Raw genomic sequence first — 27,885 nt, forward strand, 5'->3', positions numbered from 1 at the left:
TCCCCGTGTGGATCTGGACCCTCTTGTTGCATAAACCACCTGCAAAAGAAGCAAGGGAATAACAGCTCGCTCGAAGCTCAAGGACATTATTGAGCAACTTAGATTCGCTTGGAGACCACGTGTCTTGGATAGAAAATGTGCCACAGTGACCTCCCCAACCCAAGGAGGTGGCGTCTGGGGAGACGGAGATATCTGCACAGAAGGTACCAAATTTGAACCCTTGAGATAGGTTGTGGGGATTTGTCCACCAAAGTAAAGATTTAAGTATTGCTCTGGGGATAGACAGCTTGACCTCCTGACTGGTAATTCTGGGGTTGTATTTGTGTATAAACCAGTTTTGTAAGGGTCTCATTCAGATACGGGCAAAAGATATCACTGCTGTGGTGGAAGCCATAAGTCCCAAAAGTGTCTGGATCATGAAAGTCGTCTGATATCAGTTAATAAGAAAAAACTGGACTAAACTCTGCAACCTTCTCATCCTGTCTGCAGGCAAAAATGCCCTGCCCTGTAAAGAGTCGAGTTGGATCTGGATAAATTTAATGGTTCTGCAAGAGGTTAGAATAGATTTGTCCCAATTGACTATCAAACCTAATTGAGAGACCATACTAATGGTGAGATTTATGTGTTCACAAAGAACTTCTGCCGTGGCCCCTACCAAGAGCCAGTCATCAAGGTATGGGTATACCACACAGCCTTTAGAGCGGAGAAAAGCTACAACAACAGCCAGGCACTTTGTGAACACATGGAGCGCTGAGGCTAGACCAAAGGGTAGGACTGTGTACTCAAAAGCACATGAAACAGAGGTACTTCCTATGATCTGAATGGATTGAAATTTGGAAGTACAAATCCTTTAAATCAATGATGGCAAACCATACATTTGCTTCTAAAAGCTGGATGACCCTAGTCAAAGTAAGCATCCTGAACGTTTGCATCTTTATAAACTTGTTGAAACCTCTCAAATCTAGGATTGGTCTAGAACCACCATCCTTCTTTTCAACCAGAAAATATCTGGAGTAAAAACCATAGGGAGATGTTTGCAAATCAACTTTGCAAATGGCACCCTTCCTCAACAAATCACAAACATTTACTTGAAGACTAAGAGAACAGGTAGGTGAAGCTGTAGGAGGTAGAGAAACTGGATTTTTTTCAGTAAACAACAACTTATATCCAACTACAACAATTAAAAGAACCCAAGAGTCATTGATAACAGACTCCCAAACAGCAGAATACAGACATAGCCTGTCCAAAAATGGGGCAGAATCAGAAGTCCCTTCCTGCTCTAGTCAGAACAAGGATCTCTGTCCTTGGACAGTCGACTTGGGCGATTGCGGTTGATCCTGCTTCCCTCTTGGCCTTGACGACCTTTTTGAGGAATGGCGCTGAGACATGGAGTATATGGGCATTGTCCAGATGATTAGTGGTAGGAGTACCTTCCTTGACACTGCTGGTAGGACTGCTGGTAGGGTTGTTGATAAGGCTATGATCTCTGGAACTGGCTTCTAGACTGAAAAGATTGCTGGGGGGCAATGACTCCAAGAGACTCGGCAGTTTGGGGGTTCTTTTTCATCTGAGATAGCAACTCATCAGTCTTCTCAGAAAAGAGAAGGGACCCTTTGAAAGGTAAATGCTCAATTTTGGCCTTCTTGTCAAGTGGGAGTGCAGTGGATCGGAACCATGCGTGGCATCTCATCATGATCGCAGATGCCATAGAATGCACAGAGCAATTGGTGGCATCCTTCCTCACTGTCATCTGTTGCTTTGCTAATTTTATGGCCTCACCCTGTAATGCCTTCAATCGGAATTGTCTCTCATCTAGAAGATCCTGAATGTAATTAGACATTCACTGCCACAGGAAGATATTGTAAGAACCCATGATAGTTTGGTAATGCGCTATCCTAAAATTCAAGGAAGCGGAAGAATAGGCCTTACGCCCCATGGCATCTAACTTTCTGCCCTCATGATCCGCAGGGGCTGAGAGGGAATCATGCCAGTATTGCACCTGCACCTCTTTGGCTACCAGAGAGGAGGGGCAAGGATGATTGAAAAGATATGGACAGTCTTGTTGCTTTAATTTGTAAAACTTCTCAATTTTCTGAGAAGTTGCTGGAGCAGAGGATGGTGTCTGCCAAACTGCTTGTGACGTGTCAAGTAGGTCTTCAACCAGTGGAAAAGCCACTGTTGCAGGAGAGCCAGAGTATAACCCTTGCAGGACTTTGCTTTGGGGTTTTGATGAAGAAGTAGATATATCCAGCTCCAAAGCTCTGGCCATCCAAATCATCTGCTCTAAGAGTAGATGATAGTCATCATTAGGTGATGTCGAGCCAGTATCACCCACCTTCTCCTCTGGAGAAGGGTCTGAAGCCAAGTCAGGGGTAATATCAAACTGCAAAGCTTTATCGTCTTCTTCATCTGAGCCTGAAAATTCTGACAAAGATTGATGGAACCGACATTGTGGAACTGATCCTCTCAGAATGTTGGTTGGTGGAACTACAAGACTTGGTTCCAAGGGTCTCGTTGGGACTGATAGAAAAGGTGGAACTGAAGGAAAAGTGGCAGTATGTGTCCTGGAGTAGCAGAAACTGAGGAAGATGGTTGAGGAGGAGGGACACCAACCGAGGCTTGCAACCAGATCACAAAATCCTGCCAACTAGTAATATTATCCACTCCCAGAACAGAGTGCCAGGGTGGAAGCAATTGGGCGATGCTGGGCTGAGGCTGTTGCGGCCATGTTGTTGGCAGTGAATGCTGTGGGGTCGGTTCCAGAAAGGCTGGTTGAAATGGAACAAAGGCAGAAGACAGATCTGGCATAGGCAAGACCAGATCCGGCACGTCTTGCATTGGTGGAAAGTCCATCTCTCCTTCAAATGGAGAGGGAGTATGCGGAGGTGAAGGAGTGTGGAACCAGTCCATAATTTCCTCCTCCAGAATCATGAGTGGTGGAGATGATCGAGCCCCATCACTCTGAGATGTTGAGCGTTTGCAGTGCTTAGTCTTAGCCTCGCATTTCTTTGCAGGGGGTTCTGAAGTAGCCCTTTCAGTGTGCCATGGCTACCGGGAACACCTCTTCCTACTGCCTGGAGTCTGATTCAGTAATGGATCACTGGCTGTGGAACGGAGACTTGCCTGGAACCACTGAAGGGCGCTTCTTTGGATCCGATGAGCGCTCTGATGAAACCGAAGCCGCTGGTTCTGAAACAGGTGGCTGCCCTTTCATGGCGGATTTCTGTGACGCCAGTGTGTGCGGGCTCAGAGCCAAGCCACAAGTGATGCCTGACACAGGTTGGACACTTGTCTGCTTCCCTCAAGTTTTGATGGGAAATGTAGGCGTCCTGGTTTTACAGCTTGGCTCTCCATTACAGCTGCAAGACCAGGATGCCTACATTTCCCATCAAAACTTGAGGGAAGCAGACAAGTGTCCAACCTGTGTCAGGCGTCACTTGTAGCTTGGCTCTTAGTGAAGAAACTGGACTCAACAACGCTTTCTCCCACAGGGCCACTAGGAGGCTCTGTCACTCCTAGCCTTTGGAGCAAAGCTCTGATAAAGTTTACAGCCGGACACATTATGCCCCTCACCTAAACGCAAAAAACAAAGATTGTGCTTGTTGGTTTGAGTCATTTCTGTCCCACACTGTTGGCATTTTTTGAACAAAGATAACGGAGACATGCTGGAGTAAAGTGGAATGACACTAGAAATGAACTTCTCCCAACAGCAGTAAAAGAAGAACTGAGGGAATCTGGGGGCGCTCGCCCTAGTAACCGCATTTTGGCGGGAATGCTACTGCACATACACAGTAGGGGTGAGCACCCCCTCCACTTAATAGATTTTGATAGAAAAATCTCTCTGTGGCTGGCCTGTGTATACACAGTCCCAATATGGGACTGCACAGAAGAATGACGACAAGCAGAAGATACTGAAAGGGTGCTTGAGTGAGAGCAGCCTTGCTTAGCCACAGAGTTGCTTTACTGACTCTTTCGTGCAGCTTCTATCCTAGGTAATCCTGCTCCTTAAAGACTCTGATTTGGGAAGTGGCCCCCTGCTCAGTCTGCAGCAGTACACTACAGGCTCACATGTCATTTCAGTCCTGCGTAGCTCTGCTCCATTCACAAAGTAAGAGCACGACACGGGATGCATCTACTGCAACTGTGCAAAGGCATGCTACCCCTTACCCCCAGATCTCACAGGTTCTCCTTTTGGTGTAGTGAATGTCAACAGTGCTGTCAGGACAAAAACACTAAGCAAATCACTACTTCGGAAGGAGCACCTCTTAGGAAGTGACTGCATGCTCACATCACTCCCATCATTCTCTAAAAAGAACCAATGCTCTATTATTAGCCATTGCTGGCTTACAGCATGGAGTGTGCTCATGCTGTACATCTGCCTATATGCCAGGGGCTGTGCAGCCTTTCATGGCTGTCTTCTCCTTATCAACGTAGAGAAGTCCAAGGAGATAACGTCTAGTCAGCAACTGGCGCTGGCTGTGTCAGTGAAAGTAGCAAGGCCAAGAATCACTAAGAGGCAATGTTGGGTGGGCAAAACATTGCCTCACTGGCAAAAGCAAGGCCAGTTTGTGGCAGCCACTGGAGTCTTTATGTTCCTCAGGTCAAAGAAGCAGGCCTGATCTGGAAGCACTTGTAAGAGCCAGGGCTTGTCACACGACAGGCTGCCACTTCCATGGTACAACCTCCTGAACATACTTTCTAAAAACTGAAGGTGTGCTCAGATAACTCTGGTGAAAGGAACTAGATAAATGATCTCCAACAGAGAAGCTGCATAGCTGCCAGATTCCCAAAGCCATGGAACACTCAGTATTCTCTCTCATGTTTACAAGCACTGCTAAGATCTAGATCAATATGAGCACTGGCGAGACATGTCATGGCTCATAGAGGGGGGGATCCTGCTGCAATGTTTTCCTCCCCCTGGGTGGATATCATCACAACTGGCTGTTTTGTCATGGCAACAGTTCCATGTCACAATGCTGCATGAATTCACTGGGGTGGTTGACAAGTCAGTGAGCAATGATTCAAGAAAAAATGGCACTGTATGGAAGCAGAGTTAAAGCCCTACCGCCCATTCCCAAGCATCACTCATTGGAAGGGGAAAAGTTAAGCCAGCTTCCATCACAGGCGGCAGAACTGCTCATGCAGAGTTAATTGCTTCTGTCTCGGTTCTTTTAGTTCAAAATGAGTGTTAATTCTCTTTATAGCACAACAGATGGCAGACTGCTTTGCATACGTTCAAGTGGCATCTTGAAAATCCTAAGCGGACATTAGAGTCAGACGTGGCAGGCACTCACCTACACTGTTAGTGCCTCTCCTGAGTCGAAAGGGTATACAAATGTAATGTGTATGTGTACATGCACATGCATTCATGTAAAAGCAATTGAGAAAGAAACTATAATATTCTAGTATTGAGAATTTGACGTCTGGATACAAGCAAGCTCACAAGTGCCTGCGTGAGTAAGGAAGGATTGATGTGTATGCATTTTTTCCCTAACTGCGGCAATCCGACACGTGTATGTGTGTGGTAGCAAAAGAAAATTACTTTGGTCTGTGCAGGAGAGAAATTGGTTTTTCCCTCTCATGCAGACATCAGAAATGGGGGCGAGAGGAGTTGAGAAAAAAACTGTGATACTGTTTGTGTTCATTTTTGTATGTGGAAGAGAAAGAAAGAGTCTGCCTGCCCAGTGTCTAGACAGGCCTGTGTTTCTCTTAAAATATGTATACCAACTGTGCTGTATTGTCCTATTCAAGGGTAGCGTCAGGCTGGTCACAGCAGCCAAGAGTTTCTGAACCCCAGTAACAAATACTTAAACTGCTGGATTCACTCAGGCAAATATTTGAAAGCTGTCTACCACATCAACTCCCCTCTGTCTCTCCCTCAGGCCCGAAGTTCAAAACTGACAATGTAAGGAAAGCCTAATTCCAGTCATGATGGGCTTTTCCTCCAGAAGAAGTCTGTTTTTTTCGCCCTAGTAGTCTCTACAGCAGAGATCGCCAATGCTTCTGAAATCAGCCTGAAAGCTGAGTTCCATTAAGAGTGGCAGAGCAGGAGAGAGGGCCACATCATGGTCTCCAGCCACTTATAAGGGCTTAGAGTTGGGCACCAGCTGTCAGGGCCGGATTTTGGGTTGCCAGCCCCTGGGGCAACCCAAGTCCATCAGCACCCCAGTTACCAGGGACGCATGCGCTGAGCGTGTGATGATGTCACTTCTAGGAAGTGACGTCATCACGCACTGCGTCCCCTGCCCCTGCCTCAGAGCAGCTGGTGGCATGGGCAGTGCAGGCGGCCTCCTAGCCTGCCCACATTGCTGCCAGAGGTCCAGGAGCATGCAGCCAGCCAGCTGCCCCAGTCCAGCAGCACAGCCGGCGGTGTGGGTGGTGTGGGCCTTGGTCCGGCATACCTATAGGTCTGCCTCCATCCCTATGTTCCTCCATAGCAACTTTGCTCATCTGAACAGGGTCTCCCACAGGTGCTACCCTGCACATGAGCAAAATCAACAGTAGCACATACCTGGGCTTTCTCTGTGGTGGCCCCTATCCTGAGGAACAGCCTGCCTGAGAAGGTGAAGAGAGTTCCCACCCTCCTGGTTTTCCACAAAAGATGCAAAACTGAATTATTCAAAAAGGCTTTTTACTCAGATAGGAAGGCTGTATTGTAGAGAGGGGGGGGTCTCAGATGCTTTGCTAAAGAGTTGGGGACTATAGACTTCACTACTATGTTGCCTTACATACTATCTGTTGCTTTGAATATGTGCTGCTATGAGCTGTCTGTGCTTCATGTTGTCTAATGTCAGCCATATAATTTCTTATGCTCTGTTTCAGCATTTTTCAAGTCTGTATTGGATTCTTACTAATGCTGTGTCTTTGTAAACTTGTGTTTATTTACTGTATAGCATTGCTTATGGAAATGTCCTTGAAACTGACAGTACTAATCTCACATTGTATAATCTGCCTTCAGTCTCAGTAAGAAAGGTGGACTATAAAAGTCATAAATAAATAAAAAATAAAATAAAATAGAAGATGTCTAGATGATGTTCACTGGCACTTTTTTAGAGCCAAGAAAGAGAACTCAGATGAAGGACTTTTCAGATATGGATACTAGTGGACCAGAGATTGCAGATACATGCTGAAGTTAGGCTAGGAGTCTAATGGATGAGTGATCCGTAACACATTCTAGTGTAGCTAGCTTGTTTAAGCATGAAGATGCATTGTTTTATCTACACAAAGCTTTGGATGTGTCTTTTGCCATAATTGCTGGGCTTATTTTATTATAACACAATGCTAGTACCACATAATCAGGTATATGGTTGCATCCATGGAAGCAGACACAGCTAACAAGAAAGCAAAAAAATGTAAGAAGGGTGATTTTTCTTGATATTTATACTGAACAAGCCTACATAATGGAGAGCTTACTAGTTGTATCACCAAGAGGGACAAACAAACCTGATGAAACACATTTGAAGCCACCCTAGGAATCCACACAACCCTATGCACAGACATACATGTTCTGCAACTCATCTACCTCTACCTGGATACCAGGTTTTTTCCAATTTAGGCACACAATCTATACGCACCTCTCTGCACAGGCAACATGTTCACATATTTATTAGCTATTGATTGTTGTCCTTCTTTGGCCTTTGGTTGAAACTTAGACATTTTAAGTCCTAGCTTTCAATAATCATATTTTAGCCATATGTGACAATAGTGCTAATCTCAATTCTAACTCTTACAGCAGCTGAGAGATGTGCTTGGCTGTAAACTGCAATGGATGCTGAGTACCATCTCTCCAGGAACTCTACTCTCCAGGAGTACCATTGGAGTACCATCTCTCCAGGAACAATAAGAGATCAAAATTTTCTGGCTGCCTAGAGCTGTACAACTCTATATTACTATTATTCTGTTCTCTTCTTTGGGCATATGTTCATTCAATTACTAAAACACACAGTTCCATTTTGTGGTTCAGAGGTCTGCACTGAGGACCAATGTAAACATAACACTGTCCATGGGTGACACACTGTGTGAGAGTTCCATGTGACCATCACCTCATTTCAACTCTCTTACTAGCTATATCAACCTATTTAAATATAGCATTATCATGCCACAATTATGTCCATCTGATTCAGAGAACTCCAGCATGTTAATGCTGTGTGCATATGGACAGTGCACCCAGTAATCACATTTACTTTAGATAGTAGTAGTGTGGGAATGCTTACATGGGCATGTGCATTGCCTGTGGTCCAACACAGAACCTGATACGAATCACATTTCATGTTCCACAAAAAAAATCGTGCACTACTATTTGGCATTGAGGTATGAAGGACTCAAACATTATAATACTCTGTACTCCCCATAGCAGATGGAAGCCTTCTTTGCTCTTCAGACACACTTGTCAGGAGCAATGAGATGACTAGAAGCTTACATGGCAGAGAATTACTCACTCTGCAGTTACCCATTTCCTCAGCAGACAGGATGATGGTGCCACACTTCTTCCCTGGAATCCCCCTGCATGAGAAAAGGGAACAGCTCAGCATCTGGGCAGGAAGTGAAGACACAGCTTGACAGTAGCCCATACACATTACAACCAATATTGTATGTATTATTTATTCAGGGCTTTTTTTCTGGGAAAAGAGATCGTGGAACTCAGTGGGTTGCCCTCGGAGAAAATGGCCACATGGCCGGTGGCCCCGCCCCCTGATCTCCAGACAGAGGGGAGTTTAGATTGCCCTCCACGCCGCTGAGTGGTGCGGAGGGCAATCTAAACTCTCCTTTATCTGGAGATCAGAGGGCGGGGCCACCGGCCATGTGACCATTTTCAAGAGGTTCCGGAACTCCGTTCCACCGTGTTCCCGCTGAAAAAAAGCCCTGTATTTATTTTGTTACAGTTGCAACCTGTTTCTTCTCCAAGTGGCCATAGTGGCATTTTCACCTCATTACAACTCTATGAAGGAGTTTGGCTGAAAAAGCCTGGCTCTCTCAAGCTCAAGGCAACCCAGTGAGCTCCATACTTTGGCAGGGGCTCTGACCCTTGACTTCCCACATCAAAAGACAGTCTTCTGTAACTAACACGTTGTTCACTCTGGTATTTATCCATGTACAGGAGCTCTTCAGAAATGGATGTAGTTGTGAAAAAGCAGTACTGTGAGAGTTGTGCCTAATAAAGCTTTACTGATCAGCCACCCAGCCACTTACACATTTTTGCAGGTAGCTCAACGAAGAAGGAGCTTTTGGGAGTATGGAAGAATGCAGATTTCAGCCGAATTGTGCTGTTAATTGTACTTGTACAGTTTAAAACAAATTGACATTTATTTTCAGTGCACATTGGAAGGCAGAGCTCACCATGGAGCAAAGTCTTAAAACAAACATTTTTTAAATGTCAGAATTTTTACTGGAACAATTTTGGCCAGCTTTTTGATACATTACCATTCCATCCATTCAGTGCCATGAGCACAGGAGACCCTACTGGGCAATTATCTCTCAGAATAAGTCTGTCCTACAGGCTGAATGACAGCTCAATTTGTTCATTGGCACTGGAAGTTAAGGGTGAAGCAGAAAGTGACTGATTGACCTTTTCCAGGCCAGAAGTCTAAATTACAAAGATCCATTTGCTACATTAAGCGAATTGGCTTGATTAAGATTTCACTTGTCTAGAAAAAGGTTTAGGCTCATGTACAAAGTCAGCTAACAGTGATAAGGTTGCCAACCTCCATGTGGGGCCTGGAAATTTCCTGGAATGACCTGATCGCCCGATGATAGAGATCAGTTCCCCGGGAGGAAACGGCTACTTTGGAGGGTGGACTTTATGACGTTATACCTTGTTGAAGCCTCTTCCCTCCTCCAACTCCACCCTCCCACGGATCCCCAGATCTCCAGGAATTTTTCAACCTGAAGTTTGCAATCCTAAACACTGAACAACAACAACAACAAATTAGGAACAAAACATGAATGGAGAAAAACTTCTGCCCTCCTTCATTTTGCCCAGGCATTTGAGCCTATTCTCCTCAGGCAGTTGCCCCAGGAACTGAGAAGGTCTATGAGCCAATTTGCACAACTATGCCTCTTGCCAATGAATCATTTGGAATCATTTGTCATGAGTACAAGCTGTGATTTTGAACACCACAATTCAACCCGTACAAGAAACATTTGGTGTGAGACACTAAGTTGTACTTGGAGGTGGTGACAATAAATTCAGAGAACATATCTGCCAATGCCATTGAACCTTTTGTTCCAAAGATGTACAGTTGCATGTAGAATACTTGAGTGAAGTGGCCTGGCTGTTTCTACATATCCGAGTTATCTTTCTCACAGTTATAATTGATACTGCTTCTAAGCTGCCTGTTTACTATATGCCCGATATCCCATTCACCTTTACTTCTTCTCCGCCCCCCTTTGTGCCTGTATATTTGAGGTCATGCTGGGCTGACCAGGCTCCCTCAGGAAAGATGAACAGAAGTTTGCTAGCAGTATTATCTTTCTAAGCTAATCATATTAAAAGAGAAATCTGTTTCGATTTGCAGTGAAATTGTGCACTCAGGCTTGGTACTGAGACAAATGTGTGCAGGTTTACAATTATGTAACAAACAAGAAGAAAACAGAGGAACAAATTAGGCAAAAAATGGGCCCACCTGGGTAATTTTGCACTGGGAGAAAACATGCATGGGTTCTCCACATGTGACAACTACAGAGGATGCTGCTAGAATTTCTCCTTTGGAACAGAGGTCCTTATACCTTGTGGATGCATGTTGAGGAAGGAAATCTAGCTTCAGAGTCACTGTGATATGAAATCTTAGGAATAGTTCCACAAGGTCAAGTTGGAAAGAGAGGCAGTTAGTATCACCTGAAGTTTGTACCTGGTACCCCTCTTGCACATTAGACCCCTCATTTATTCAAGCCTCCTATTCATCTGAATATGCTGTCTCCTCACAGTCAAATTCCTGATTTGCATGACCCTAAGACTGAGCAGCAGTAAAAGCACAATAAGAAGCAATATGCTGCATGTCGTGTTGCATTTATAGACAAAGTCCCATGTTTAACTCTCAACTATGGCACACTAGTCTCTGCACCTATGGTTGGCTTTGGATGTTATATAACAAGGAAGAATGACTGCCTTGTCTTGTACTTTCCATGGAACAATCAAAACAGATACACCACTACCTACTTTGGACATGACACAGGAAGCACAAGGAGAGGTATCTGTGTTTTCTTTCCAGTTCTTCTTGCTAGGTTGTTAAAAGGTCCAAGAATTGTGGACACTTACAAGAGCAACAGAAACAACTAAAACAACAGGCTAGTCTCTTATTTTATGTAACCTCAATAGAAATAACGTTGGGACTGTGATGAGCTCAACAACTCTAAAGAAATTCTGTGCTAAGATTCCATTAGATGTGATCTCCTAGACATAAATGTGGAATGCCATCTGCTTTGTGAAAGAACCAGTCCAGTTCAGGATTAGCATTATTGCCAGATTCAGAGCTTCACATGCTGACTTTTTTTTTTAAGCTGATGTGCCAGCTTTTAGCACCTTTTGCATTCCTTGTGCAAATTATGTTAGTTTTATGCAGTGCCCAATTTACAACACTCAGAGGGTGAAATATGCCAGGTTAATGTGAGACTTACAGTGCAATCCTAAGCAGAGTAACTTCAGTCTAAGCCCATTGAAATCAATGGGTTTAGACCGGAGTAACTCTTTTTATGATTTCACAGTTAGGACCTTTTCTCCTCCCACCAGCTCTTCATTCCTTGATGCATGCTTCTAAGTAATCTACAGTATGAAATATCAGGGTGGCTCCTCGAGGAGGAGACATCAGCATGACTTACCCATTGGAGACGGACGGCATGGGCTTCCCAGTTCTGGAATGTAATGTAAATGCTCCCATCCTGAAGAAGAAGAGAAAGAAAAGCTAGAACTCAGATTCCAACTGATAACACACTAGCGTTATTTTATGGTTTTAGGAAAGTTGATCCTCTTCTCAGAGCTCCCTGCAACATTTTCTGCTTATTCCCAACCAATGCACGACCAAAGCATTAGCTGGCTCTGATTTTCCATCCAGGCCAGGAATATGCATTCATTTATTAATGAATGAAGAAAAACAACAGAAATGTACCATTTGTTATTGTCACTATTATAACAAAAATAAATAGGAAATTGGATTACATTTGTTAATATTTATTAATACAGGTTTATCTTTATTATTCTGGAACCTGGCTGTCTGGTTTAGAATTCAGAGAGAGAGAGACCTTTCTAAGTCTATGGTTTAGAAAGGTGTAACTTGGTTTAGGTTTGCACTGTTGGTGAGAGTTCTCTTACTTCTATATAAGCTGTGGCTCCTATTTCCCTAAGGTATTATGCTTGATAGTGTTTTACTTCAGCTGTTTTCACACTCCTTAACATGGTGCAAAACTCCTGGAATGAGGGTGTCATCATGGTGCGATTTCTGACATCACTGCGCCACGAAAACGGAATCATGATGGAGTGACATCAAAAATTGCACCATGAAGACACCCTCATTCCAGGAGTTTTGCACCATGTTAAGGAGTGTGAAAACTACCTAGAATGTTTTATTTGTTTGTTTGTTTATTTAATATGTATTTACTTTTATACCTCACTTTTCTCCCCAGTGGGGAACTAAACTGGCATGCATCTTCCATTTTATCCTCACAACAAACCCAGTGATGTAGGTTAAGCGGAGAGAGTGTGACTAGCTCAAGGTCACCCAGCAAGCTTCCATGGCACAGCCGGGTTTTCCCAAATCCTAGTCCAACACTCTATCAACTACACCACACTGGTTCACTGACACAATTACTATTTAGGTAAAGTGAGACTCCTCCACCATCCCTTTCCCTTAGTACTAGTTAGTACTAAGTTATACCAAAGGCACAAAGAGCACTGAGGCAAATATTTTACTTGGATCCCTCCCCCAACATTAGGTAGTGCTGCAGGTTGGGAAGAGGACAAAATCAACCATTTTGTTGCTCCCACCCAGCAATACTTTCTCAATAATGTATAATATTAACACATAGTAACATAAATAGAGAGTAAGCCAGACAGACTTTATGTAACCACTAAGAGAAAGAAAAGATTAATGCATGGAGTAAGAAGAGGAGTTGCACTGTGGCTCTTCTCCCAACTTCTGGCCATAAGGAAGTCTGCACCTCCCACATAGTCTGTCCTGCATTCAACCAGCAGCCATGGGGTAGCCCAGGGACAGTTCCAGGTTTTGCAAGGCTCTGGGTAGAGTGTGCTCAATTCCCCCACCCCCCATTGCAGAATAGCGCCACTGACCTGTGAGCACTGCCCTTTCTTGCCCCTGGAGGTGTCTGCAGTTAACCAGTGGCAGTCCAAAACTGTGCCTGGCACATGCCAATCATCCAGTGCTGGCCCCAACCCTCAGAGGGCTTTTCACTCCTTCTTTCTTGTACCTGCTGCCACACTTGGCCAAGGCTCCCTGTTCCCTTATGTATGCTTGCCCCTCTGAGGCCCTGCCTCAGTCTCTTGCTACCCAGTGCCTTCTTACTTCAGGGGCTCTTTGTTGCACTAGTGCACCACTGGGGGATCAGCATACTGCAAACAGACCATCCCCTTCCTGTATTGCCCATTTTAGATAGTGGGGTTGAGCAGTGGAAGTCTATGTGGTATAGAGAACAGCTACCAACATTTAGGATTTAAAAACACACACACATACACACACATTTATTTAAAAAGAGAAGGGAAATCCTCTGAGCACAGCAACGGATTTGAACAAAGGATCCGAAAAGAAATGTATAAAAATGCGATTCTTCTGTCTCTTCCTCTAACATGACTAAATTAGATGTTCTGTTAAGACAGGCTCTTTAACTTAGAAAGTTCCCACTTATGAAGTTTCCATGCCTTTCAGTCCTCCAGCCTCCACATGGCCAATGGCCTCCGCCTGCTGGAGCCAGTTGTCTGAGCCCCTTCAGCTTCCAGCTCAAATCAGCCAAAGAGACCCTCCTCCATGCGCCAGGATTTTTTATTATCTCCCTTTCCCCACTCACTGGGCAAGCCAAAACAGGCAGGTCAGAGAGGCTTTCCCTGAAAGCTAAAGGAAGAATCCTTTCTGGCATTTTAGTCCATGTGCCCCGATGGTGCTGGGTGGTGCCACAGCCACCAGGAATAAACATGGGCACGAACTGAAAAAAAATGAACTGGGAGATTCAAGGTTTGTACAGTTTCATGTATCACAAACTTTCACGAACTTGCCCCGTTCCCCAAACCGGTTCATGTGGTTCATGAAAATGTCACTTCTGGGGCAGCAGAAGGTCTGCAGAATAGGGGTGTGAGCAACAGGTTTCCCCCTTTTAAATGCCAGCTGCTTTTCAGCTGATGGGAGGGGAATCCTCATCAGCTGAAAAAAGCTGCCGGCTGTCCTGCTTCCCATGTTTGCAGAAGTTTGCTTATTCCCTGCTGGCTTTAAAAGCCAGGAAAGGGCTAAATGGCTGGTTTTCCCTTCCTCCTATGGGGTATGCACACCTCTCTTTTTTCCCCCCAAAGGCAAGAAAGTGTAGCAACGTTGTAACATGGTAACATTGCAACACTGTAACATTACTGCACTTTCCTCCTGGCTTTAAAAGCCAGGAAAGGATTAAATAGCTGCTTTTCCCTCCCTCCAAGACATGTTTCAGGATTTGCAAAGAGAAAAAAACCAAACATTTTGCACAGCCCTTTGGAAACAAAGTGGCAGAGAAGCTGCTGCTGCTTCCCTGCCACTTTGTTTCCAAAGGGCAATTCAAAACGCTTGATTTTTTTTCTCTTTGCAAAGCCTGAAACATGCTGGCGGGGGCGGGGAGCAGCTATTTAATCCTTTCCTGGCTTTTAAAGCCAGGAGGAAAATGCAGTAATGTTACAATGTTGCAATGCTACGATGTTACAACATTGCTACATTTTCTTGCCTTAAAAAAAAGAGAGAGAGAGTGTGCATACCCCAAAGGAGGAAGGGAAAACCATTTAGCCCCTTTCTAGCTTTTAAAGCCAGCAGGGAATAAGCAAACTTCTGCAAACATGGGAAGCAGAACAGATACTGAAACGCTTTAAAGTTCCAGCCGGCATTTGTAAGTAGCAACACTTTTCTCGCATGCAAGAGAACTGTTGCTCCTTTCAAACGCTGGTGCTTTTTTTAGCTCATGGGGGATCCCTCTCCCATCAGCTGAAAAGCGGCCAGGTGCATACCTCTACTGCAGAAAGCTCATCTCTGGTTGCCTAGGAAACTGATTGGTCAGCACCAGGCTGTCTGCAGTGATGAACCGAAAATGGACCAAACGAACCAGCCTAAAGTTCGCCAGGTTCATCAGAAATGGGCTGTGACGAACCGCTGATTCCTGAACTACGAACCGGCCAGATTTATGACGAATTTTGGTTCGTATTTCAGTTGGTGCCCATCTCTAACCAGGAATACTGATGCTTTGTGCACTACCAACATGCCCTTCTTCAGCAGCACTAGGCAGCATATGGGGCTGGGAGCAGAGGTGACAATGTACTCACAAGCAGGCAATGGAAGGGTTGAGTGCAAGCATCAGAAGAGATGTGCGATTAGGGAGTCAGCAGCAATGGACCCCACCATAAGCCATGGGCTCTGGCAGATGCCCTACATCATCATGTGCTGATGCCAGCCCTGGGGTAGCTGCAGTGCTTCTGGGATGCTAATTCTGCTTCTGGAAGTCCCTGTGGAGCTTTTGCTACTAGTGGGAGTGCTGCTGATTCCCTCTTCTCCTGAAGTAATCTACCGCACCCCCACTCCCCAGCTACTTGTGCTGGGGCGGGCTCAGACTTGGGGCTGCCACTACTGCATCTGAAAGCTCTTGCCTGTGGGGTTCTTGTTCATCTTCTTCTGCTGCCTTCCCAAGCTATGCATGTAAGAGAGTGGATGTAGTATAGTGGTTAGAGTGTAAAACTAGGATCTGGGAGATCCAGGTTCAAATCCCTAGTCTGCCATGGAAGTTTGCTGAATGATCTTGGGCTAATCGCACATTTTCAGCCTAATCTACTAGAAGAGAGATGTAAATTGCTTTGGGTCCCAGCTGAAAAGAAAGGCAGGGCATAAATAAAATAAATAAATAGTCTGTGAAGTGGCATACTGTCCAGGATGCCAGCAAGACTGCCTCCTTAACCACTGTATCTTCTAGGTTCTCTGCCCCCACTGTAACTTGGCCTGCTTTCTTGAGGTGTTAAATGCAAGCCTCCATTCCCACCATATAGCAATCTTAATTGGGATACCAAAACTCATGCAGTACCCACTAAGTTACTGCTTGCCTTCTGTGGCTGCCAAATGTCTGCCTCTGCCACTCTGCCAGTGGGAACTTTAATTGTCTAGTAACTGGACATCTTTTTTTCTATCTGCCAGAACTTTGGAAGGCAGGATCCCTTGGGTGACGGGTTCAATTCCTGAAAATTACAGGCAATCATAGGGTAAACAAAGAAGTTACTGTATGTGTTTCCCATTAAAAACAACAGAAAAACAGAAACAAGTGAAGGCAGTAGTGAGCAAAATCAAAATAAATAATTTTTAAAAATGGTAACATAACAAAAGCTTGGGAATGTGATGATATATCAGGTACCAAAGCATGGACTGCTGAAACAATGCAAGCCTCAACCCAACATCAGGTTGAGCTTATACACACACAATCATTCATTCATTGCTACATTAAGCAATTGCTTGCAAATACAAAACTGCCTTCAGAAATGAAATACCCAATTTAATATGTTAGAATTTAAAAGTACTTTCTCCTTATATTTGTTCAGATATATGTTCAGATATAACCTTCTAAACTGCTTTAAAATGCACTCAATTGTTACTTATTATGACATGTTATGTGTTTATTAATTTTTATGTATGTATTTATTAACGGATTTTAGTATTAACTTCTTGTATGACTGCAAATTCATGATTGTATATAGTTTAATAGTTTATTGTTATAATTTTTAATAAAGATGTATTGATTTAAAAAAAAGAAATGAAATACCAAATATAGAATTTCCATACCATCTTGCATCATTTCAAACATGACACTTTTCATAGAAGGCTGTTCAAAAGTTCAGTGCAAGTCACTGAGATATTGGCAATATGGGAATCATGTGACAGCAAGTGTAGTAGTTAAAGTGTGGGATTAGTATCTGAGAAACCTGGCTTTAAATCCCTGCTTGTCCATGAAGCTCATCAGATGACCTTGAGCAAGTCACTGTCTCTCAGCCTAACCTACCTCAGGGTTGATATGAGTTAAAAATGGGAGAGGCAAACCATGTATGTCACTCTGAGCAACTTGGAGGAAGATGAAAAAGGTAAAAATATACTAGTTAGAATCCACTCCTCGTGGTCATATAAGGACAAAAGATTCTAGATAATTCCCACAGTTGAGCAACTGTAGGCACCTGAAAAGCCAAATCAACCACTTGATGAAAAAAGCACTTAGATAAGATGTGACTAGCAGATACATTTCTTTGCTAGATCAATAATAAATCCCATAAACTGCAGACACAGGTCTGTGTTTGGGATAGGGTGACTTCTGGGTACATTTCTTGGCTTCTTTCAGATCTCACTCCTTTAAAAACAACATACACACTCAAATAGAATTTACGTTTAAAAAGATAATATCATGAGGGAATCTGCAAGCTTGCCAATGATCAAAAGTATTATCCTGGCTCTGGGATTCAACTTAACAACTTTGTGCTTATATGCACGTTGGAGACAGATTGCTGTGAAGAGGGAGTCTCTTTGAGCTTTTCTGTCGCTCTATTCCTTGCTGCTAGGAACAGTAACATCTTCTAACTTTCTCTCTCTGCCTTGGCTTGGGGCCATAGCTACAGAGACAGTGACTAATTCCCTTCCTTCACTGATGCAGTTTCCTTGACAATATTTATAGAACCTGCCTGAGGACCCTCCCCTGCCCTAAATGTTCTGAAAGGTCCACTTTGTTTCTCTCACTGTGTCTGATTCTTGGCTCGGCTCTTGCTTTGAGCTGGGAGACGCATCTGGAAAGTTATGACATTTATAATCAGTACATTTTGACAGAAGTCAGTATGAGATTCCCTTTCTCTTCACCCTGCAAGGCCACATGACTATCGTGTTGTTCACTGGCATGAGGAAGGATAAAAGAACAATTGGCACCCCACAAATAAATGAATATCTCATTGAGTTAGCCTGAGAACTTCTCCTTTCTATCAGCCAGATGAAAGGAGAGGGAGCCCAGTTGGTTTCTTCTTGCTGGGTCAGTCCTCCTTTTTGTTCCTAGTCTGAGGCCTCACCCATTCCTTCAGCTGCCCTCTTCCTCTATGTTTTCTAGCCAGGACACCTACAAGATGTTTGGGACCCATGGTATCTTTCACAGGATCTGTGGTCAATGAAAAGATTCATAACAGATGAGGACTGTTATACAGTGGACCCTGTGGCTCCACATTTTTTACTATTTATGCATAAGTACATATGGATTTGTGCAACAGCAAAACGGTATACATGCTGATATACAGCCAGTTTGCTTATCACCCATATTCTGAAACAACACAGGTGATCTGCAATGTGTGGAAGGCTAGTTGAACATCAGCCATGTGCCACAGTACAAACAAATCGTAGGATTTTATAATTATATTAACATTATTAAGGGCACTGCCAAGTGTTCCAGTGCAACCAGGGACAGAGGGACCCACAGATTTGAGCTGCCTTTGATAGCTAGCCAAAAATTTGTAGTCACCATAATGCTATACCATCCCAAACCAAATACCATCCCAAACCAAATACCATCCCAAACCTGGAGAGAGGTGGGACCTCTAATACATGGCACAAGATCAAAGACAATCCCTATTCTCTTCTCAGTTCCAAGCGCAGGAGGATGAGCAATTTTGAGGAGTTCTGGGAAGTCTATTTGGAGACTACAGCTATGATTACATAGCTACCCAAAAGCTATACATAACCTTGAAAAAGCATATTTGCCAATGGCCTCTTAGGTAGGCTTATACAAAAACAAGGGAGCTACTCAAGATCTTGATATGAAAGTAATTTGATAATATCAATCATTTGTTCTCAGACATCACAAATTTTTACTGGGCAGCTACAACACACTTTGAACATATGTACACACAGAGCTTTTTTTCTAGGAAAAGAAGTGGTGGAACTCTCTATTATCACATGTGTGTGCGCTCCCGGAAATACGTGATGATGTCACTTCCAGAAGTGATGTCACTCCCGGAAGGGACACGGCTTCCCAGAAGTGATGCCGCTTCCCAGAACCTACCGAGGGGAGCCCTGGAAAGAATTGTTATAACTATTCCAAAAAGACTGTGGGAATTGTGTGTGTCTACTGCAACTTGCCCTGTATGATTATGTAAAAGATTATTGTATTGTTGATGTATGTGCTTGAAAATTGCATCAAGAGATTGTTATTTATTTATTTGAATACAATGATGAAATTTTGTAGCCTTTGCACTCTGAATACAGTTTTGTAATTTTGTAAATTAGTATTGTATTCACTGTGGATTTTTTCCTCTTCTATTTGCTGCTTCCCAGAACCCAGCACAATGTATTACAATGAGATAAATGTTAGTAAGCTTGCAAAATTACACTATTATGAGAAAGGGTTTGTTTCCTTTCTGTATACTCTACAAAAAGTGAAAACTTCCATTCCCTTTCCCAAACATTTCATTTCTTTGGAATCATATTTTAAAAAAATACAAGAAGGAGGGGGCCTCTAAAAATCCAAAACTCATATCACAAATCTAACTTCTAACAGATTCCCTCTGCCGACGTAGGGAAAAAAATCCCAAAATTCTTTCTCAAAATTCCGCAGAGTCTGAAATTCTTAATCTTATGAATATTGAATTTTCAAATTTTCAGGGAGGGTTTTGCTTTACTGGAGCAATTCAAAATTAGATACTCAACTTTAGCTGCATTAGATTTATACTTAATTTAAAATGGCACACTAAATACTTAGTTTGTTGCCTGCCAACTCTACCTTACCAATGGCTAAGCTGTGACACTGTGAAATGCTCATAAATATCCCAATGTCCCAGACAAACAATATTAATAAAATGATGGTTGTTGTGGGTTTTCCGGGCTGTATTGCCATGGTCTTGGCATTGTAGTTCCTGACGTTTCGCCAGCAGCTGTGGCTGGCATCTTCAGAGGTGTAGCACCAAAAGACAGAGATCTCTCAGTGTTAATAAAAACTTCCTTAACACCCATATGTCCACTGCAATTTCAGTGATGTTAATCAGCTGAGGGTGGGGAGAACCATTTGAGTTACAGCTATTGAGACATAAGAACACCTATATGCTGATGAATATGTTGATGAAAGCCTTCTGTGACTTGGACACAGCTATCCATTCCTAGCATAAAACTGGAATAACCATAACTGATATTTTAACTAATACAAATAATCATAACTGATATATTTAACTAACACAGAACCAATCTGCATTCAAAAGCTGTGGGAACCATAACAATGTCAACTTCAGTCAAGTCAAGTCAAGTCAAGTTAGCCTTTATTGGCATATAACTTCAGTCAACAAAAGAATGAAAGCAACACACACACACAGAGCCCCACCTACCCCATGAAAGGAAAGCAGAATGAACTCAAAGCAGCACGCACGCACACACACACACAGCCCCCCACAGCCCTCATGTGAGCAGATTCTAGAGCTGCTGGAACGGTGTTCTGGAGCGTTCCCCCTCAAAAAAAGCCCAGCACACACATAAACACACACAGAAAGCTGCCTTATACCGAGCAGGTCATTGGTTTAGCAAAGCCAGAAGCACTCACTGGCAGCAGCTCTCCAGGGTCTCAGGCAGAGGTCTTTTACATTCCTACTACCTGATCCTTTCAACTGGAGAAGACAAGAGTCAAACCTGGCACTTCTTGCATGCACTGCCACTGAGCTATTGGTCTTGAGTTATTGTATGCCAAGTTTCAACTATCAATCATCTTCGAGGAAAAGGACTGGAGTGTTTTTGCCAGCAATGGAAAGAGGAAGAGCCAAAGTCAAACAAGGATCCTCAAAAGTGGGTAGAAAGGCAGATGTGGCCTTCTTCCTACTCCATTGCGTTCAATGGTGCTCTGTTCTTGAGCTGTTTAACAGTTTTTCTGGACTGTCAGCCTGCTGGTCTATACTGCAGCTTGGTGGGTCCCTTTTCCCAGGTTCGGGGGCAGGTTAAAAGTTCCTGTGAGCCTGTTGCAGCCTACGTTGACATTAAGCTCACTGGGTGACCTTAGACCAATCGCTCTCTCTCAGTACATGTGACTACCATGTATACTGTTCTGAACTCCTTCAGGGAGGATTAGGATAAAAATGGATGAACGGATGGATGGCTAAATGGCAGGCAGGCAGACAAACGTGGTAATTTGCATGTCTTGCCTAGGAGATTGAGAGGCAGGAAACTCAATCATTAATATCCCTTTCTTTCTGGATGTTTCCATAGCAAAATCTGAGACACTGCTCAAGACATTAATCATGCAGTCTGATATCCCTCCTTACTTAAAGGATTCCACATATTATACACACATGCTCTTTATTCCTGTTTTTTACATCAGTTGTGCACTACTAGGGTAAAGTATCACTCTTTGGTCAAATTCTAAGAATTTCTATTATTGCACATGTAACTGTGCCTACGCCAATTCCCACTCCAGCAGGAGGGTTTATATGCCAAGGTTCAGATAAGCCATCTGCCTATCAAACAGCAGCCTCGTGTTCAGGTTTTGCTTCCTATTCAGTTAAAATAATGGTAAATGGCAAAGGAGATGACTGATCACCCCAGGTGCGACTATTGACAGTGAAGAGTGGCCACCTTTCTGCCAACTGACTGGAAACAACCTTGATTAGCAGGTTAGGAAGTCAGAGGACATAGATTTGCCTGATGCCATTTGTCTTGAAAGGCACAAAAATGTATCCAGCACCTGGCATCAACTAGCAAGGCTCAGCCCTGTCAGCCTCCGGAACTGATATCAATATAGACCCTGCGATTATCTCTCCCTGAGCCAAAAGTGGGTCTGGAGAGGAAATAAATTCTGTTCACACTGTTGCACATTTTTACATATCATAAGAGACCAATTATGGCATAAACTGTATGTCTAGCATCAGAATCCATATTAGCAAGATCATGCTTACAGCAGAACCAAGCCCAGGGCAGAGGATCATGTCCTGAAACATGAAGGCTGGTAGACAGGCATAGACCAGAACTGGAAAAAATTCTGGACAGACAAAGGAAAGTGCAGGGTAAGCACTAACAAAGCTCTGCAAACAGGTTTAACAAGATGGAATTTAATAAGAGGTGGAGACAAGAACTCTGTGCAAGAATGGTTGGCCTACCTACATGTAGCTATTTCTACCTTTCTTTTGAAAGGGATGCTGGCAAGATGACTCCAAGGAGGGCTAGATAGCTTTGCTTCTTTGTAAGTCTGCAGAACAGTGACTCCTGATACATACATGATCCAGCCAACCCCTCATGATCTCCAACAGGCAGTAAGGTTGTTGAGCATCAGCTCTGTGCCCATGTACAAATAAAGCCCCAGAATGGACAGGAGACTGTTGAGAAAATTAATATGATGCTTACAGAGCACACATCATTTCAGGAGTGTTGCATTGCCCCTATGGCTCTCAGCTCCTTGTTTTACAAGGTATAATTGTTACCATAACTTCTTGTCCCACTTTCTTCCATGTCAGTGCTAAGGCTCTGGATTATGCATGCACTTAGCTGTGGTTAAGAGAAGCAGGTCAAAAGACTTAGAAAGGCCTCAAGAGAATAACTGCTGACATGCCATCAAATGACTCCCCATATCACCATAATATTTAAGGGCCGATTCATGCATTACCTTCATAACAAGGAAATGCATCGAATGCTGTCTGCATTCTAAAAGAGAGTATAGATGGCAACAGCCTAGGGATTCCTCCCATATCTCATCATGGAAATCAGGAGTACTTTCCGGTCACTGCATGTCAAAGCTGGGCTGGCCTGGAAAATAAAGAGAGCAGCTCCAGGGACAGGCCTTTGATATCTCATCATTCACACTGCCTGCTTGGTTGAGCACGTGGGAGATGTGGTTGTGATGATGACTAGGGATGTGCAGTCAGAAATCTACTAATCAAGATTCATGCTCATTCATAAATATAGTAAATGTTCTGGGTGCAAACAAAAACATTTCCAACATTTTGGAGCAGCTAGAAACCTTCTGATTTGACAACTATTCTGGCACCTTTCTTTCTGACTACATTTTCTTGGGTAGTGGGAGGAAAGGAACTCTGGAGATATGTGCCCGCCAGGGGTGTCATTCAACCATCTTCCTGGCAAACAAGATTGTCCCAGTTGGTGTTTCTGTGTGCAATATTTTCACTTCCAACCTATCACTGTACTACCATAATGGCTGGGGAGGGGGGTGCTTTCTAATTCTGTGTAAATGTGGGTCCTGTGTTTGCATGAGCTATCTAGTTGCCTTAGGCTATATCTGCTAGTCAAGGGCAGAGGCTTTGCCCGAACATGATGCCAGTTATTCAGGGGAGATTGGAGAAGTAAAGACAGAGGCAAAGGTTTCCATCACCTCATAGGCAGATCACCCACTTGTCCTATAAGGGACACAGGCAAAAGCCTTCCTTGCACAAGCTTTCAGATCCTAGTCCAATACTCTAACAACAACAACAACAACAACAACAACAACAACAACAACAACATTCAATTTATATGCCGCCCTTCAGGATGACTTAACACCCACTCAGAGCAGTTTACAAAGTATGTTATCATTATCCCCACAAACAACAATCACCCTGTGAGGTGGGTGGGACTGAGAGAGCTCCTAGAAGCTGTGACTGACCCAAGGTCACCCAGCTGGCTTCAAGTAGAGGAGTGGGGAATCAAACCCGGTTCTCCAGATTAGAGTCCTGCCACTCTTAACCACTCCACCAAACTGGCTCTAACCATTGCACCACACTTCTGTACCTCAATCATCATCAATAATGATGAAAAATCAGATCACCTCTCTGTGCAACAGGCAAGTATCAGTTCAGGATCTGAGTTCTCGTAGACAATTGTACACAGAAGCACTGAAGCCCTGGGTGGGGAACTTTAGTTTGTTTCCTTTTGGCCATTTGACCACAGCTGTCAGTGACTTAGGATTTCTACTGTATCAACAGGTGATTTCGACAGTAAGATATAGAGCATATTGATGGCATCCAATTCCATAGCTACAAATGATTTATCCAAAAAGTTTTACATAGAGGAGGAATAATATGGAGGATAAGACTGCACTTTGTGCAACCCTGCAAGATAATCCCCACCCTGAAGGTACCTGGTCTCCAACAGCAGCTTTTTGAGTCTGTTCCTTAACTTAATGACTTAAACCACTCCAAGGCACTTCCCTGTTGCCTGCTTCTGCCTCAGCAGAATGGCATGGCCTACTGAATCAAAGGCTGCAAATAAATCCACAAGGAGCAACTAGAGCCATCTCCACCCCACAGCCCGGTCTGCAACCAGACTGAAAAGAGTCCAGAGCACAAGAGTTATCTAGAAAGGCCCAGAGTTAATCAGCTACTGCTCTCTCAATCACTTTTCCCAGGAAGGGTGGATTAGAGATGGGGTGATAACTGGCTGCATCATTTTTGTCCAGGGATGTTTTTTTAAGTAGTGGGCGAAAAGTAGTGGGAGAAAAATGCTAAATTAAGCAATATACAGCAAGATAATGTGAAAGTTTGGGCAGCATTTAGCTCCCTTTATACACACATTCAGATTTTATAGGGAAAAGTAATAGATGCCCTTCGAGGGGGCATGGTTAAATGAGGATTCTAATTGCCTATAGAACAGGGAAGCTTTCTTATATGTGCTTGTCATTTGAGAAGGAGGCTTCTTTGGGCAACAGATACAATCCTTGATATGGAATCCTTGAGAATTTCATCCCACCCATAAATGTGTTTTCCATTGAAACAAACAGAAATAACTTACTGGACAAATTTCTCAGGACAACTAGGTGCAATTCTGATATCACAGAGCCTATCTCCAGTTTTGTTTTGTTTTTAAAAATGATAATTTGTTTTTATGCTTCCCCAACACACTCCTGTCCAGTAGTGACTGAAGTCTAGTGGCCCCAAGTGTCTTCAATGCCATCTCCTCAGCTGCCCATTCATATATGCCATTCTCAGAAGTAGGCACACTTCCCTTATTCCAAGCAGATACTACCTTTCTTCTCTGTCCCGGGACAACAAACTGTGATTTTGAACCATTTCTGACACTGACTTCCTCCACTGAAAGTGGCAATTACTATCTGCCTCCCACCCCAGTTAGCTGAAACACCCTCCTGTCTTCCGGCTTTCTAAATGGACCAGAAAGCTTGACTCTATGCATTCCTTCATGATGAAGCTAACAGGGGAATTAGATCAAAGACTTGAACTGATTATCCAATAGGATGCTCCAGTTACCTCAGGTGTGCTGTTCTTGCCCCTTGAAAAGTGCCTGGCACCTTCAACTTGCACTCAGAACAAAGGGACTCATTTTCTTTGCATGGCAGAAATTGACCCCTTGACTAAGCCACACAATTGAGATCTGTGAAGAATTTCTTTATATAATGGAAATTGAGACTCCAGTGTCAAGGACTGCTGTGCAAGGAAATTATACTGAATGTTGTGTGTTTGTGAGAGTGAGAGAACACCATTCCCCCCTCCCATCCCTAATTTTAAGTTAAAAAGGGTACTCAGCTTGTGAATTAGAGCAGAAAAAAACACCTTTAATGAATTAACATAGCAACCATGCTTAAGAAGTCTGCTGCCTTCAAAGTTATTTTGCTAGCAAGTGATATTGGAATTAGTACCCTAGAGAGAGGCAATTCTCTCTGGAAAGGTCAGAAAACCTCCCTTGAATGCTATTCCTGCTACCCAGATGTCTCATAGCTTTGCTGCAGAAATACATCTCAGCTGTGAAAGAAGCCAATTAGAGCAAGTGGCCAATCATAAGAAAAAGATTGCAGAGTTCCAGCAAACTCATCCCACATGGCAAGTTGGCAGCCAAGTCAGTGCAGGAGTCTTCCATATGATGTAGTTAACCCCATTTTTAGGAATATCTTCAGAATTTTCCATATGGTATGAAAACACCAGACAAGGAGCAAGTGAAAGCCTGATATGGAAACATCCTAAGTGAAACTTCAGTACTAAGACCCAAGTCTCTCTTATATTGCTGTCTGTTTACTCTGAAAATGGTCTATAACTTAAATGCAAATTAAATGCAAAATAACTACTGACAGAGTAGACAGTGCTGGCCTTGATAGACCAATGATCAGACTTACTGTAAAACAGCATCACGCATATGAGCTGAAAGTATGTTGCAGCTGCCAAATGAGAACTGATAAAGATTAAATGCAAAATATAGAACTCAGTTAAATTTAAATGGAATTTTTATTGGATTTCCCCCCTATGGTGGAGAAATTGGATTTTCTGTCTCATACACCATATCTTGAGCTGCTACTGGATATACTACTAGGGGTTGAGCTGGAGGTTAATACCAAGTTTCTCATTCTGTGTTTCACTATCACTGAAGCAGTTCCCCAGCTTTGCTGGGTGAAAACAGATGTTCAAAACATAGAGGCCAATTATGTCCAGCTTTCTCCCAGGAGCAGGTTTTTCTCAGCCTCCTCCAAACTCTCAGCACCAAATCACAGCCTAGGAGATGAAAAGGCAAACGCTGTGTCAGCACTGCCGCAATTGCCTCTTTGGTCTCCGATACGCTTGGCTCCTGGGGGGAAGAACATGTACAAAAAACATAGGCTTTGTAGCTGTGTTTAAAAGGCCTGTTCACACCTCCTGGAGAGCCAAGCAGAGGAAATATTGTGCTGATGTAAAGGCACATCTCTCATTCCCCTCTGTGTTTGTCATTAAGTCAGTACACAGTTGCTGGCATGCTATGTGCTCTCTCGTTGGCTGTACCGTCTGTGGTGCAATCAATCTGTCCAATATGGGCACAAAGTGATTTGCACAGGAGGAGAGGGAGGGAGGTTTGCTCTTCTTCCACTCCTTGGGGAGCTGAAGGTCATTTCCAGTATTACACTTCTCATGAAGTTGTGTGCATTTGCAAGTCACTGCTGTGACGACGACAACTACACTACACAATCCTTTTGGTCCATGGCCTTCACAGGTCACAATTATCTATCTTGCCTTCCAGTCTGCCACCAGGGGGACTGAGGGGGCTCTGTCCATGCTGATAATATACAAACTCATATCAGCATTTGTCACCTGACTGCAACCACTTAAAGCGTTGCAATTGCGAAAGTCCAAGCTTCCACTGTGTGGCATTGAGCAGCTTAGCCCATGATCAGCCCAACCAAAATATAGCTGAAAACGGGCTGCAATTAGGATTGCCAACTCTGGGTTGGGAAAATCCTAGAAGGTGGAGGCTGGGGAAGGTGGAATTTGGGGAGAGGAGGGATCTCAGCATAGTATAATGCTGTAGAATCCATCCTCCCAAGAAGTCATTTGCTCCAGGTGAACTGATCTCTGTAGCCCTTAAATCATTTGTAATTCCAGATCTCCAGGCCCCACTTGGATGTTGGCAAACCCCAGTTGAAAAAGTTATGTAACTAGGCCATTCCATCCGTTTACTATCATTTCTAGGTTTTTCAGTACAAGAGAGTCTAACTCACATGAATATAAGTCCTTCAAACAGTATGATGATCATTAATTTAATTTTAATTTAATTTATTATATTTATATTCCGCCCTCCCCGCTTTCGCAGGCTCAGGGCGGATAACAATACAAACATGTTTAAAAACATTTAAAAACATTAAATAATTCATTTAAAAACATTTAAAAACATTAAATATAACAATTCATGCTGCCCAGTGGTTCATACATGCCTCTGTGTTTGCATAGGGGTGATGGTTTAACCCCCCCTTCACGGGGGGGGGGGGCGGGCACTGCCCGGC

At 43.5% G+C, this 27,885-nt stretch overlaps 1 protein-coding gene across 1 annotated transcript in view; it reads right to left on the reverse strand.

Moving 5' to 3' along the window:
- The window catches only part of CPNE5 (copine 5), a 222,879-nt gene that overhangs the window by 94,913 nt on the left and 100,081 nt on the right, over nucleotides 1-27,885 (reverse strand). The window contains exons 7-8 of the mRNA XM_054981740.1: nucleotides 11,815-11,874; nucleotides 8,439-8,502 (exon numbers count right to left, since the gene is read on the reverse strand). Coding sequence (XP_054837715.1) covers nucleotides 8,439-8,502; nucleotides 11,815-11,874 — 124 coding nt within the window. The remainder of the gene's footprint in view (nucleotides 1-8,438; nucleotides 8,503-11,814; nucleotides 11,875-27,885) is intronic.

Source organism: Eublepharis macularius, chromosome 5 (assembly GCF_028583425.1).
Source record: "Eublepharis macularius isolate TG4126 chromosome 5, MPM_Emac_v1.0, whole genome shotgun sequence".
In the NCBI taxonomy this organism is placed as follows: Eukaryota; Metazoa; Chordata; class Lepidosauria; order Squamata; family Eublepharidae; genus Eublepharis; species Eublepharis macularius.